Source organism: Zalophus californianus, chromosome 8 (genome assembly GCF_009762305.2).
Source record: "Zalophus californianus isolate mZalCal1 chromosome 8, mZalCal1.pri.v2, whole genome shotgun sequence".
NCBI lineage: Eukaryota > Metazoa > Chordata > Mammalia > Carnivora > Otariidae > Zalophus > Zalophus californianus.
This window is the reverse complement of record NC_045602.1, coordinates 113,836,908-113,851,843: the sequence shown is the minus strand read 5'-3', so window position 1 is coordinate 113,851,843 and position 14,936 is coordinate 113,836,908. Positions and strand designations below refer to the sequence as shown.

Below are 14,936 nucleotides of genomic sequence, written 5' to 3'. Positions count from 1 at the left end.
GGGTGGGGCTAAAACTCACAGTATCCAGTATCCTTGGAGTATGCAGCCTGTAAACAGAACTCTGTCTTCCTGGATATAGTGAATGGTCCAAGATGTGCAAACAGTAATCCAAGCTGGGCCCATCAGAAACCTTCTCTACGATTTACCTATATTAAATATACTAAAGTAGGGAAGGAGAGATCTTTTTCCTCTAGGCTTTCCAAGTAACGTAAGCCTAGAGTGATCTGTGACCTGCCCTTACCACCTCCTCATAGGGAAGATTTTTGACAATGGGACCGAATGGGCCAGGGAAAAGCACAGTGGAGAAAGGGAGAATCCTAAGGCTACCCCTTGAGCCCCCAGATCTATCCAGACCTGAAACCAAACCACTCCTTTCCTTGATGACTTAAGAACCAATCAATTTCCCTTGGCACATAAGCCAGTGTGACCTATGTTTCTATCTGAAGGAGTCTTAGATGACAGAGAGGTGAAGTGAGTTGGCAGTAAAATATTGGAGCTGGGAATCTAAAACCAGGTCTCACTGCGGCCAAAGCTCATACCTGACTGCCCTTTCCTACTCGTGGGAGCAGGGCAGATGCTTGTGATTCAGGAGGGAGGGACTGATTAGATGGGAGAGGTTCTGGACTTGTACCACACAGGGGAACAATAGGGGCTGAGCCCTGGAAAGCCTGACAGGAGACTGAGTTTTGAGGGAAACCCCTCGGCTCAACCCATTTGGGAAGTTGTCTCACCTCAGGCTCCTAACGCTTGCAAGAGATTCCGGAGACATGACAACAGGACAATGGCATATTTATTTACAATTGGACCAAAAAAAGGCATACAGGCATCTTTTAATTAAAAATAATAATGATGATGATTAAAAAAGTCAGAAAAATCGATGATGTTTGAACCCTTTGTGAGGAGTCCATTTCCCTACTCCCCCCTCAAAAGAGAATCTCTTAGGGAAAAAATCTGAGATTTGAGTGAACAAAAGCCTGCAATATCATTGTCTACTGCTTGGGTTCCCTTTTCTCCAACCTGATTCTTGGTGGACACCGCCTGGCGATACGGAGTCACTGTGAACAAGTTCGAGAAGTTCACTGGTTTGACTGGTGGAGCTGGTAGGGGCTGCTGGGGGGAATCTGGAGTCGGGGTGCAGGGTGTTAAGGGGGTGGGGTGTGTCCCTAGCTTAGCCAGCATCCTGAGCTTTGTCTTGTGGTGGGAGTCCCAAAGGGGCCGAACCAGGGGTGAGAGGCTGTTACTTAAACCCTAATCCCAGGGTGGGTTTGGTCTCTTGCAACTTAAGAACAAAGTCTGGGACATGCACAGGGTGGGCAGGGGGTTGGGTGCTGACAGAGGTGCCAGCGTTCTTCTACCTTCTTTCTACCTTGGCTCCTTGCCTACTCCTGGGAATTGGAGACAGAGCGACAGAAGTGACCTTCCATCTCCCTTCCCACAAGCAGTTTTCTGGGTGTCCCCCAAAGGAGGCAAGAATCCGATGGGAGGCAGAGGCGGAGGGGATGGGACTGGCTGAGAGCTGGGCCCGAGCACTGAGGCTGGGGGTTATCAGGTGAGAACACCTCTCCCCAGCCACCTAAAGGAGGGCATGTGGTTCTCCCAGCCTTGTCTTGCCCTGGAAGGGGGAGGGGAGAGGGCCTGCCACCAGCACACTTTGCAAAGAGCAGCAACCCCCCGAGGAAAGTACTGGGGAGCAATCCTGAGGGGTGAGGACCCTCATTCCAGACAGACATGTGGATGCTTGGCTTGACTCTGTAAATACTTGGCCCTGGATCCAGGGTTTCTTGGCACAAATAGTTCACTGCAAGTCTCTTCTCTGGTCCAGCAAACTCCCACTGCTCTGAGCAGGGGTGAGTCCTGCTGTCCTGGGGCACATGGCCCAAGTACTTCCAGGGGATTTTCCTTGGAGCAACCAAGACTTGGTTGACCTGGAGGCCTGGCTGGACGCCCTGCCTTGGGCTGCCGTGGGAGGGGGCTGGGGGAGAGAGAAGAGTGAGGGGCAGGGCCGGTAGAGGCTGGTTGGCACTGAGGATGCGTGTCCAGGCTAGAGCTGTGCTTTGTCACGGCATCAGTGGTGAGCACAGGCCATGAGAGGCTCGGAAACCTCACCGAAGCCCCAGAAGGCCAGGCATTTCCTCTTCCAGTTAATCGTGGGGTGGCCAACAGCCTGAGGAACTGAGGTGGAGACAGTGACCAAAACCCAGTGTCTTGGTGATTTATCCATCCTGGATCCATATGTTAAAAAAAACTAAGGAGAAAACCCCCAACCAAAAAAAAATAAACCTGAATAAACAGGTCTGAGAGTTCCTGCTGGAGGGAACTTTCTTAGCACTGAAGAAAAAACAACCCACAAAAACCTCATCCCCCACAGAACTGGAATAAAATGATGAAGAAAATTCCCAGATTTATCTACAGGTCCTCCCGCCCCCCACGCAGCCCCAGGATCCAGGAACACTGTGCCAGGAGTTACATTCCGAACGAGCAGGAGGTACTTTATTTGCGTGCCTGCAGTTCCCCACGCAGAGCGGCTTCCTGTCCGTGGACGGAGTGGGCCTGGCCATGGGCCACCCCCATCAGTCTATCTTCACAGCAGCGTAGATCTTGCGCACAAACATGTAGGCTGCATAGAAGCCGATGGTGCCCGTGAGAAGCCAGAAGGACAGGACCATGAGGGCCGTGTAGCCAAAGTACAGGAGAGAGGGGATGAACTCAACGATGTCCAGCTGGGGCACGGGTGGAGAGAGAACAGAGTGGGGGACGCTCAGTGCCAGCCCACCGTGGCCAACTGGTCCCCCCCCACCACCTCCCCCCAGCCTTCTCACTGATCTCCTGGCGAAGCTGAAGCCTGGGAAGGGGAAGGGGCTTGCTCCTGGTGGGCAGCGAGGGGCGGGCAGAGCTCATAGCCATGGTGAGCCTTCGTTGGCACATGACCCCCGTGGCAGCTTATTAACCCGCGCACAGATGGAGCACAGGGGGGTCCAACCACACCCACAGTTACCCAGCTAGGAAGCAGAAGGACACGGGATTTCCGACTGGGGCTGGAGGGCTGGGTTGCGGGGGGTGGTCTATGGCCCAATTCCACCGACTTGGGCCATTTCTTGGTGGGGAGAGAGGAGGGGGCAGGAGTCTTTCTGGAGCAGGGCCTGGGAGCTCACTGGGAGACAGGGGGGACTCCAGGGGCCAGGGCCAGAATGCCTTAGGCAGTAAGGGCCACAGCTGTGTCTTCACCCTCCACAGTCCCCAGAACGGCACAGCGACATTCCAGGATGGCTGGAGCGGTGGCCAGGGAGGGGAGGGGGGAGAGAGGCATCCAAGTCTCCCAGCTTGAAGAGCAGAGAGCCTCTGTAAGCCAGCTTACAGTCCTCGCCTCCTGACAACGCGTCTGTCACTTTTGCTAACATCTCCCAGGGGTTTCATCTGGGAGCACACTAGACTGCTCTGTCGAGTGTAGCGGCCTGGCAGCGATGCCAGAGGCCTGGGCTAAGTGGAGCTAGTCTGGAACCTTGCTATCAAGACCTGCTCATCACACCAGGGCCTGAGTGGGGACTGTGCCAGGGCTCGTGGACAGACACATGGACACAAATGTCAGGAGCTCAGAGCAAGTCAATAAAGACCTTCTCCCTAAGGTCAAATATCCTCAAACTAGGGGGTGAAGGCCATGGTTTCAGGCTCAACCCTCCCGTTTCACAGGCTTTCTCAGGGCTGGAGAGGGGGTGAGGGAGGTAGGGGACAGGGCAGTGGTGAGTCCAGTGGTGAAACCGGGACAGGGAGGCAAACAGGCATGGCCGGAAAGGCCCTTAGAATTAGACAGGCCAAGGCTGTCATTTTACAGACAGGCTCTGGGACTAGGGGTGGAGGTTTTTTAGAACAGAGAGGTAAAAATAGGGCACAGGGAGGAAGGACAGGAGGTTGTGACATGACCCTGGGGGGCAGCAGAGGAGGCCATGTAGCTAAGTTTTGTTTGCCCAACACTGTCTCCTGTCTTCCATCTTCCCGGGGTTTTGGGGTACCCACTGCCTACTCTGTGGTCCTGTTGGGGCTGTCAGTTTTAATACAACACCTAAGCTGGTTGATGAGAGTGCACCATCCCGCTGGACCTGAGTAACAGTGAGGGACGGCATGTAACCTGGGCTGATGAGCAGCTTCCCTGGGACTGATCACTTGACAATAGAGGAAAGATGTTCTTTTAGCTCTAGGGCTGTGAGGCTGAAAAAAGAAGACTCTAGGGCTGCCACTGGCATCTTTCCACTCTGAGGCAAGATCCTGCGTGCAGATTAAAGCCAAGAAAACACACAGATCTGAGGCGTGGATGTGGAGCCCCAACATCCTTTGAAGTGTTGGATCTAACCATGCCTGAGGCTAGAACTCCAGCTTCTTTAACCTTCCAGTTCTACCAGTGCGTACATTCTCTTTTTGCTTAAGCCAGTTGGAATTCAGTTTTAGTCACCTTCCCCTCAAGAGTTCTGATGAATATGGGCTATGGAGGAGGGAAATTAGATTTGTTCTGAATGATTCTAGGACGAAGACTATGGCCTAAAGACGGAAGTGACAGGGTGGCAGATTTCACTGTGAAGCACGGAAGACCTTGATAATGATAGGAGCTAGCCAAAGAGCATGAGAATGTCACTGGATGTGCCAGAGCAGGGGTCAGCACACTTTTGCTCAAAGGGTCAGATTATACAGAGCTTAGGTTTCACCGGCCATGTGGCCCCCGTCACCACTACGCTACACTACCACTAACATGTGAGAGCAGCCGTAGACAGGAGGTAAGTGAGCGAGCACGGCTGTGTCCCAATAACACTTTATTCACAGCAACAGGCCGACCGACACTCGTGCTCGAGTTTGCTGAGCCCTGAGCTCCGCGATCACTTGTTGGGACGGCTGGAGAAGAGGGGCACGGTCAGCAAACTGGAAGCGGGGGTGGAGCACCATCTTAGGATGATCCACACCGTCCTTTCTAACCTGACCATTTTGAGAAAGGGCGTCCCAAGCCTCCACCAACTGTCCCGTGACTCTGGTTTGGGAACACACCCTGGTTGCAAGCAGAGGACTGCCTGTCTTTGGGTTCTGGAGACCCGGCGCACCGTGGGGGACATGGTCTTTGGTGGTAGCCTTGGGAGTGAGGGGCCCACCAGAGCGAGCCTACATTCCTCTCAGGGGCCCACCTGGCTTACACGTCATGCGTGAACCTCCCACAACTAGCGTGGCGAGTGGGGGATCTGTTTATATTTTGCCTCACGCCACTCTTGGGAGCAGTGAGCTCTGGGGGTGTACCTGAGTTCCTAAATTTGGGCGCTAAAGGTGATTTCAGCATTTTCTGCTTGTATCGTTATTAACTCCTTCTCATCTACTTTCTTTACTCTTTCGTGTCATTGCTCTTTTTTTCCTAGCTTGAGGTGTCCCTCGTTTTTCTTATGAATAGCACTTTAAGGTGAGAGATCTCCTTTAAGTTCTGCTTTGGCTGTATCGCACAGGTTTTGCATGCAATATTCTCACTGTCACTTATCCTACAGGCTTTTGTCTCCCAAAACACACAGAACACAGATTCTCTCTGTTCTAAAAAGATGCATGTTCTGGAACAAAATGGCTTTGGTTCTCCCCGCTCTCGGCAGGAGAGACTCTGAACTTGGGTTTTTTCCCTAGCATCCTCCTCTCCACCAACCTGCCCTGAAAGGGCTGGGGGCTTCCTCACCCAGGGCAGTACCTTGTTAACAAAATAGAAGATGGCATAGACCAGGACATAGAATGCGGATCCCCCGGAGACCAGGAAATTCCTCCACCACCAGCGGTAATCCTGAAGAGGAAACAGAGTAGTCCTTATCTCCAGGTGTAATCTCTTGCCCGAGTTTCACGGTCGCCTGAGAAGCTAAAGACTTGAGGCAAGAACGGTAATATTTGGGGTGACGGGAATGTTTTATATCTGGACTGTGACAGTGGTTACATGACCGTACGCATTTCTAAAAACTCACTGAACTGGAGACTAAAAAGGGTGAGCTTTACTCTTCATAAATGAGATCTCAATTAAATCACTGAGGACCACAGCAAAAGAACAGTAATAACAACAACTAACATTTCTTGAGCAAATGCTCGCTACGTGCCAGGCACTATTCTAAGTGCTGTACGTGAATCAGTTCATTACCTCCTTGCAGCAGGCCCGAGTCAGGCCCTATTGCTGCCCTGTCACGTGACGAGGGACGGAAGGCACAGACGGGTTAAGCAACTGCCAACCAGAGCTACTAATGGAGGAGCTGGGGTTTCAGCCCAGGCCGTCTGTCCCAGAGCCCTTGTCAAGGGGCTCTGCCAAGAGCTAGTCCCCAGAGGGAGGGAAGGTCACCCACTCTGCATCAGCTACTGGAGAAACCACCACTGGAGTGGACTCTGTACTGACAAATCTACCGGCCTGCTCTCGTGTTGCCGTGACGACTTCATGTGACTATGCTGTGAGGCAAGGATCATTAACTCCAGTCTACAGCTGAATAAATGGAGGCTCAGCGAAGTGAAGTGATGGACTTGCCCAAGACCTCATAGCCGGAGGAGGGAGGCCCACATGGGAAACCCAGACAGCTTCACTGACCCATTCAATGCTGGACCCAGCTCTCCTCACCCCCAACTTCTGGCCCCATTCCCCTCACCTCTGCACAGAGCTGGAAGTACACCATGACGATGCTGATTTGTGAACACGACACCACCAGGATGATGAAGACAAGGAACAGGAAGCCAAAAAGGTAATAGAACTGATTCTCCCAGATGGCCTGTGGACACATCACAGCTGGCCTTCAGCTTGGCCTGCCTCCACCCAGCATACGCTGCCTGTGCTCAGAAAGCCATCCGGCAGTTACGACTACCACATCACCTGCCACCAGGGCAGGCATGGAGAGACACCATCATGATACCACTGGGGCCTGTGGGCCTGGCATGTGGCTCTGACTGGCCCTTTCTCCCTGGGTGAGCCAGGCTGTTCTCAGGGAAGGGCGGGGGCATGGCTGACCCTGCAATGGGTGGGCCCCAGTCTCAATTCAACAGCTTGTGGCAAATAATGAATCCCACCCGTCCCAATCAAAATTACACAGCAACCACCTCCACTCAGGGGCAGCCTCCTGCATGCCAGGTATGGTGCTCCATGCTTTACGTGCATCTCCAAACGTAAGCCTACGAAAGAGTGGCCATTTATGGATGAGGAAGCCAAGGCTCAGAGAGGCTGGTGATTGGCCCAGAGTCACACAGAGTACGGTGGCCTCCTGGCGGGGGGCAGCCAACCCATCCTCAGACCCTTTGCCTAGGCAGGGCTGGGTGGGCAAGTGGGTCTCAGCAGGGAAGGCTTGTCCAGCACAGGCTTGGTGCAGGGCACCGAGCTGGGTCAGCCAGGCACAGATGGCTCTGAGGAGCCCTTCTGCCAACTTCCATCTTGGCACGGCTGGGACAGGAGTCATCATCATCACGACAGCCACTATTTAACAAGTACTGCTGGAAAATCAAGCATGTGCCTCTTACAGACATTCTCACTCCAGTCTCACAGTGATCCTGAGAATTAGGACTCATTCCCCCTGCCACCCCTTTCCTGAGAGTTCTGAGTAGCAGGTCAAGATGTGTGGGGGACCTGGAACTCAAAGTGGAGGCTGAGATATGAATAATGGTGGAGTCTGGCTGCCAACATGACTGAAGTAGCCCCTACTTTCTGAGCGCTTCACACACACCAGAGCCCGTTCACGTGGCCCATCTCCTATATCCTTCCAAGCCATCCTGAGGGGTGGAGTGAGGACCCCGAGAGGTAAAAGGGTCCATCTGAAATCTCACGGGTGGCCAGAGGCAGAGCACGTTAAGTGGAGGGACGGGGACCAGGCTAGCGGTGGGGGGGAGGAGGGGAGGCTGTGTGGGGAGGGGCGGCAGAGCACCCCCACCAGCCCCCTGGGGCTGACCAAGCCCTGGGGAGAAGCGGTACTCACGCTGAAGATGAAGAAAAGCTCAATGAACATGGCACCGAAGGGCAGGATCCCGGCCATAAGAATTCTGTAGCAGAAGGGGAAGAAGGTTAATGCCGCTAGGAGACCCAGGCCACTGGGGCAGGGGGGGAGGGGGGCCAGGCTCCTCCCAGGCGGCACGGAGGACAGTGCTCACGCAGCTGCGGTGGTTCTAGTTCTCTGGCATGCTTTTGTACCATTACAGCCTCCTGAGAGGGTGGCAAGGTGGGCATCACTCTCCCTATGTTACTGATGGGGAAACTGAGGTACAGAGAGGTAGGGTGAGTTGCCTAGATCAAGTGATGGTCTTAACCTGTCTCACCCGCACTTTTCCACCCCTCCCTTCCCTGTCCTGGTTCCCAGGCCAACACCAAGTCTGGTTACAACTTGGTCCTCTTGAACCTGAGTGAAGTTAAGCTTTCATGAAGTCTACTAGAGCCTGCTGGAGCTGCAGAACACCAGTCACAACGCCCCTGGGGGAGGGGACTCGTTCCATGTCCTCCTAAGTAAATGGCTCCGGGCAGTGTTGGCCTCGCCCACTCCAGAATTCCCTGGCCTTGCCCCTGCCAGAGACTCACCCAACAAATCGGTTCATGTACCACCGCTGTTCAGGGATCTGCCGGGGAATCTGGTTGGTGCGCACAGGGTTGTCATATGGCTGCTTGCGGAAGCCGAAGTAGTAGCCCAGGTAGACAAGGGGCAGGGATATCCCGAACCACATGCACAGCAGGGCCACCATGGTGGGGAAGGGCACCTGTGGGCACAGTGCCATGAGCCCCCCCCCGCCCCCACCGCAACAAGGCCCTGATGCCCAGGGCCAGAGGCTGTGCGGGGCGGCGGGGGGGCACTGGGTCCCACGGAAGGAGGGCCACCATGGTGGGTGGGGAAGGTCCTGCACACCCACCCCCACAAAGCTCCTGGCCAGAACCTCCTGGGGCTGACGAGCCCCGGGGAAAAGCGGAGGGCAGATGGAGGACCATTTGGGCTGTGAAGTAGAGAAGGAACCATGGCATCCCAGAAGACCTTGTCAGCCGGGGAGGAAGTGGGGAAAGAACAAAGGACTGAGAACATGAGGGGAAGATGAGGCCAGAATGAAGGGGAATTATGTGGTACGTGAACTGGAGACAAAAGGGAAAAAACAAAAGAGCACCAACTGTGTGTTCCCGATTTTGTTAAAATAAGACACCATAATATACTACAAAGTAAAAAAAAGCAGGTTATAGAACTGTATGAATAGGACTCCATTTTAACAGAAGCATCCCAATATTTATATGTTTATGTGCCTACAGAGGGCTGTGCCCAGACGTTAACGGTATTTCCTCAGATGGGATGTAGCCCTTAGACCTGACTTTTCATTTTCTTCTTTATCCTATTCTATTCAGTATTATGTTTTTACAAGAATCATGCAAACTGGAAGAAGCGAATTAATAGACGCAAAGTGTTTAGAATAGTACTTATTCCAATGTAAGCACGATATAAATATTTGCCATTTCATTGTAATTTTAAAGTTACATCATTCCAGTTTAAATATAGCTAAAAAGACTGCAAAAATTATACTAAAGATTACATCAACTTATCTGTACTTTCCAAAATTTCTACAACGAATGTTTATCATGAGCGGTTGGTAGCTGGGAGGAAAATGTTAAAAGAGAGAAGGAACGCAGCGAGAAAAGAGGAAGTGAGAGGAAGAGCATGACTCTGTCTTTCCTGAGGGCGGCTTCCCCGACTCTGCGAAGAAGCCAGTCCTCCGGCACCGCGGACTCCCAGCCTCACCCCACCACCTCGAACAAAGGGGCACCTGCAGGTGAGGGGAGGCGGCTCTAGCCGCTAAGGCTGGGACAGCGACTGCCTGCCCCCACCTCCGCGGCAGCCCTGCAAGGGAGCGAAAGGCCCATCTCCCCACCCCCGCTGAAGTTCACAGGCCTTCTCGGCGAGTCCTGGGCAGCTGCTAGCAATGCCTGGGGCTGGCAGGATCCCTGCACTGAGGGCAGGACAACCTGCGGGGGGCCGGGGCCCAGGGGCGAGGACAGGAGGAGAGCCTTATTGGGATACTGACCTAATAAACTCGCACCAGGCGGCTTTCCCTTGGCTGAGGCAAAGGGAGATTCCCCAGCTGGCCCCTGGACTGTGGAAATCTCCCTTTGGAGAAGTGAGCTTTGGCCAGCTGTCTGCAAGGGCCCACAGGAAGGCCAGGGCTGGGGCATGGGCAGCTGGATGAGCAGGGAGGGGGGAAACCCCGGGTAGCCCTCGGGCCCTGGGGCTGGAAACAGAACTCCGGGGATTCAGAAAAGGGAAGAGAACAGCAGGGAGTGATCTGCCAGAGTGCCCGAGCACAGCTGGGCGCCCCCCCTTACTTACTGCTCCTGATGAATGCTTTCCCCAGATGAAGCAATTCAAAACGAAGCAGATGCCAAAAACCACGCCAGGGTAGAGCGTTGCCGTCTGGAAGCAAGGGAGACCAGGCTGGGGAGCTGCCACCTGTTCCGGTGGGGCCCCCAGACTAGAGGCTCTCAACCCTCCTTGTCCTTCAGGATCCAGCTCCAGGGTAATTCCTTCCAGAAAGCATTCCCTGAACTGCCCGTTCCTTGCCCTCATCCAGTGTGTGATTATGTACTGCTACCTGGTCAACGCCTGCCTACCCCCAGAGACTCTTAAGCTCCTTGGGAGGGGTGTGTTGTCATGTCTCCCCCCATGCTCCCCTGTTCACTGATGTACGCCCAGCGTTTAGAACACAGTAGCTGCTCAGTAAACATTTGTTGAACAGGAATGAATGAATGAAACTTTTACAAAACATGTACGTGTGGGGCCCAATCCAAACTGCCTAGAGGTGTGGGTAAGCTTTAATTGAGTCTTAGGGGTGGCGGGTGCTGGCTTCCACACACATCAGCTCACCTAATCCCCACTATGGGATTTTTAAAGAAGAGGACACTGGGGCACTTGGGTGGCTCAGTCAGTTAAGTGTCTGCCTTTGGCTCAGGTCATGATCCTAGGGTCCTGGGATCGAGCCTGGCAATGGGCTCCCTGCTCAGCGGGGAGTCTGCTTCTCCTTCTCCCATGTGCTCTCTCTCAAGTAAATAAATAAAATCTTAAAAAAATAATAAAGAAGAAGACACGGAGGCGCAGCAATGTTAAATACACACCCCAACTTCATACAGTTAAGGGTAGATCAGAGAGGTTCAAACCCAAGCAGTCTGATCCCAGGGGCCAAACCCGTGACCCACTGCGCTGTATTCCATCCAGTCACAATCTCTTGGGCTGGGACCCAGGCACATGGAACCAAAGCCCCAGACCTACAGGAGCCTCCTTCACTGCTATGGCTGCCTGAGCATCCAGGAGGGCCATTGACCACAACGCCTGAGGCCCCCTGCAATCTGGTACTCAACCTCCAATGCCAATTTCACCTTTAGCCCATAGCTCTCCCACACCCAGTAACTGGTCGCTGCTCCTGCATGTTGCTGTCCCTGGGCTGCTATGTATGCAGAGTTATCAACATCTCTGGGTATCTGCCACCTGAGGGCTAATGCTGTGCCAGGGGCCTTCCATGCAGTCTCTTCCCATCCACAAAACCACCCTGAGAGGTAGGTGCAACCATCCCCCACTGGAGAGATGGGGAAACCGAGAAAGAACAGAGCCAGGATGGGGATCTAGGAGATTCCAGAACCCTAGGCCGCCCTGCTGGCTGATTCGGTCCATCTGAAACCCTCCCCTTCAAGGCCCAGCTCAGATGACATTTCCTCCCTGCCTGCATGTTCCTGCTTTACTCTGCGGTATAGCAGGGCATTCATCTGATGAAATGTACAGACTGGACATTGCGCTAGATACCAGGAGAACAGGCAAGAAGTTCCAGTGAGGCAGGGAGACCCCCCAGTGGAGAACCACCTCTATGGCACTACTTGTAGGCACAAGGCTCTTGCCTAGGCTCCTCTGGGGTATCAAGGAGGACACGGAGGTCAGAATGGGGGAAGAAGGGGAGGAAGCTTCTCGAGGGTGATACCGGAGCAAAGACGGAAAGGATGAGGTGAGGGGAGTGAGGGCGTGGTGTGCCCGGGCAGAGGGGAAGACAGAGGCTGGAGGAGGGAAGAGCAGTGGGGCACCCACATGGCTGCGGGCCACAGCACATGCCCACCGGCGTGCGGAGGCGGAGCACCAGGGAAGGGTCAGAATCTTGCAGGACACCAGGGACACCAAGGATGGTCAAAGGTCTAGGTGAGAGGCAAAGATGCCCGAAACCTGGGCAAGAGTTCTAGAGCCCGAGCTGGAGCTGGGAGGGAATTCATGGACTATTTGGCAGGAAAACCCTCAACACTTGTTGTCTGAGAGGAGGCCGGCAGAAGGGAGTAGGAGGTAAGGAAGCAACCCAGCGGTCTGGCCTGGGGGTCCGGGAGGATGCTGCTGCCACCAGACGCGAGGAGCAGGTGCAGGGCAGAGAGGCGGGGTATGGCGCGGGGTCTGCGGAGGGAGGTCCTGCGGGTATCTGTGGGAGGCCTCCCAGGGAAGAGTTGCACAGGGAGTTGCCTGGCTTCCACACCTCTGTAGGTCCCCGGCTCTCAGCCCACAGTGGCCTGAGGAAGATGCTCGATGCATCAACAATTCAGGGCCTTTCTTTGATTCTTCCAGAAGAGTCACCTTCACAGCTCTTCTATAGTGAGGGCTTCTCCTCCATGCCAGGGGTGTGGCAGCCAGAGCTGAGACACCCTGGGCTCCCCTGGGGCTTTCGACACAGTGAGAATGGTTTCAGAATGCTACGACTACAGGCTTCTTCCAGTCTGGCACCAAGGGCTTCCCAGGGCCTGAGGGGCCTCACTTGTCTGGGAGAGGGTCAGGGTCAGAGCTCCCTGGCAGGTAGGGTTAAGTCCCAGGGAGGTAGGGTCAAGTCCCAGGCATCTGCCAGTTTCTATGGTCTTTTCTGCTGCCAAAAACTCTCCTGACCACCAGGAGGACAGAGAAGGGCAGGAGTTGTCTTCCCTGAAGAGGAAATGGAGGCACCAAAGCCCGAAGACGGGCTGAAAGCAACACGGGCCTGACAGATGGCTCTCTCTACTCCACTGGGCAGAGTGTCCTTCCAGCAGCCCTTGTGATCAGTGTTTGGCCTTAAATTTTGACACCGAGGCCTGGTGTCAAATCCTGTTATTCTGAATCTTCTATTTCTTCTCTTGTTTGAACCGTCGGACAATGTAGGCTAAAAATCACCTAAGTTCAATCCACTCTTCTTACGGATGCAGCAGCAAGGGCCCTCAGAGGTCCCAAGGTGCCTGTAGTGAGAACCCAGGGCTCCCTACCTGTGGGTGTGTGCCCTCCCCCATCACATTACAGCTCTGCCTCTGGTTCTAACCCCCACACAGACTGCCTACACTGCTGAGGAGCCCAGGAAGAAGCTTCTCAGCTCCACACCAACACTGGAAGGAGGTTAGGACACTTACACAGAAGGCTCCTTTCTTCCACCGATGGCCTTTCAGAGTACGGTACAGACGGCCAGCAGAAAATCCACCAAACACCCTGTGAGGAAATGGCAGGGGTCCACACCATGGGGATTTGTTAGCTGGAGGGCAGGCTGCCTGTGCCAGCCCCGGAATCCACTCAGACACACCTACCCCATGAACATGAAGAGGAAGCAGGCTGTGGTCATGAGAGCTCCCCGGCTGGAGGGTGACAGCATCCCGAGCATGGCCACGACTGTGGAGGGAAGGGGAGCAGAGAGACAGGGTGGCTGATGGCCAGGGTCCCAGCCCCCAGCCCCCATCCTAGGCTGGCCCACAGGGCCCAGGGCAGATGAGGCTAGATGAGGCTCCCTTCTCCCCTGGCCTTCCTGACGGCATACTCCTTGCTCTCTACAGGTCTTAGCTGGGGTTCACAGGGGAGCAGCAGTTGCTGGGCACTGGCTGGCCACATCTTCACTGCAGCCTCCAGCCCACAGAGCACTTGCAACCAGCCCGGCACCGAGCCGAGACCATCCTGAATGCCAGCTCACTGCACCTGCCTTATTGGCCCTGTGAGGTGGAGGCTGGTTATCCATTTCTCAGATGAGAAAACTGAGGTTCGCAGAGGTTAAGTGAGTTGTTTGAAGTCACAAAGCTTGGCGGCATGAGCCTGAGATACAAACTTAGGCAGATCAGCTGCTAAGAGATTAGATCTTAAATGTTATCACAAGAAAAAAAATTATATAACTATGTGCGGTGATGAATGTTAACTAAACTTACTGTGGTGATCATTTCACAATATATACATATAGCAAATTGTTGTCCTGTACACCTTAAACTTACATAGTGTTATATATCAATTAAAAATAGTTAAAATGGTAAAAAAATTTTTTTAGGCAGGCTGACTTCAGAACTGTCTATATAATTACTATGTATTAGGATTTGGGGGAGTTGTTTTCTGAGAAAAGACCTGGTGCTGACTTGCGTAAGTCACTTAACGCCTGACTGCAGAAGGAGGCCAACCTCATAGCACTGATGTGTGGCTTTGCTGACGGAGTGGACATGGTAGGCGATCCGCGGTGCTGGAGAGCTCTGAGGGGCAGCAAACCACCAAAGCCTGGTGCTGAGGGGACCTGGCCCTCCCGCTGGCATGAATGACTCTGTCTGGCCCAGTGATGCTGACATGCCCCGTTCCCCAGTGGGGGAGGCCACCCCTCTCTCAGACTCAGGTCTGTGCTCTCTGGTGACAGGACCCCACCCTCAGCCCCACCAGGCCCACTCACAGATGACAATGAGGATCATACAGAAGAGCTGAATGCCTGAGCCCAGAAGGGAGCTGAGGATCATGGGGTACTGGGGGGGCCTGAAGACGTCACCATGCACCAGTTTCCACCCAGACTCTTCCATGGTGTCTTCCTGCAGCAAAGGGTCAGAAGTGAGGCTGTTTCTTGGGGTCCAGAGGAGGCAGCTCCTGCAGGGACCCAAGCCCCCTGACTAGGGCTGAGGGTCCCTCAGGTGTCAACCAGCCTCCACTCTGACGGGAGTATAAGCGACATGAGATAGT

General features: G+C 54.1%; 1 protein-coding gene across 4 annotated transcripts in view; it reads right to left on the bottom strand.

The window, feature by feature from the left end:
- Nucleotides 1–772: 772 nt before the first annotated feature.
- The window catches only part of TM9SF4 (transmembrane 9 superfamily member 4), a 54,395-nt gene continuing 40,231 nt past the window's right edge, over nt 773–14,936 (bottom strand). For 3 of the 4 annotated variants that reach the window (XM_027623197.1, XM_027623199.1, XM_027623200.1), the window contains 9 exons: nt 14,656–14,788; nt 13,547–13,628; nt 13,376–13,451; nt 10,314–10,397; nt 8,534–8,709; nt 7,941–8,004; nt 6,630–6,749; nt 5,702–5,791; nt 773–2,720 (listed from right to left, as the gene is read on the bottom strand). In XM_027623197.1, the coding sequence (XP_027478998.1) occupies nt 2,571–2,720; nt 5,702–5,791; nt 6,630–6,749; nt 7,941–8,004; nt 8,534–8,709; nt 10,314–10,397; nt 13,376–13,451; nt 13,547–13,628; nt 14,656–14,788 (975 nt within the window). In that variant the 3' untranslated portion in view covers nt 773–2,570. The remainder of the gene's footprint in view (nt 2,721–5,701; nt 5,792–6,629; nt 6,750–7,940; nt 8,005–8,533; nt 8,710–10,313; nt 10,398–13,375; nt 13,452–13,546; nt 13,629–14,655; nt 14,789–14,936) is intronic. The other variant, XM_027623198.1, reaches the window with a different exon arrangement.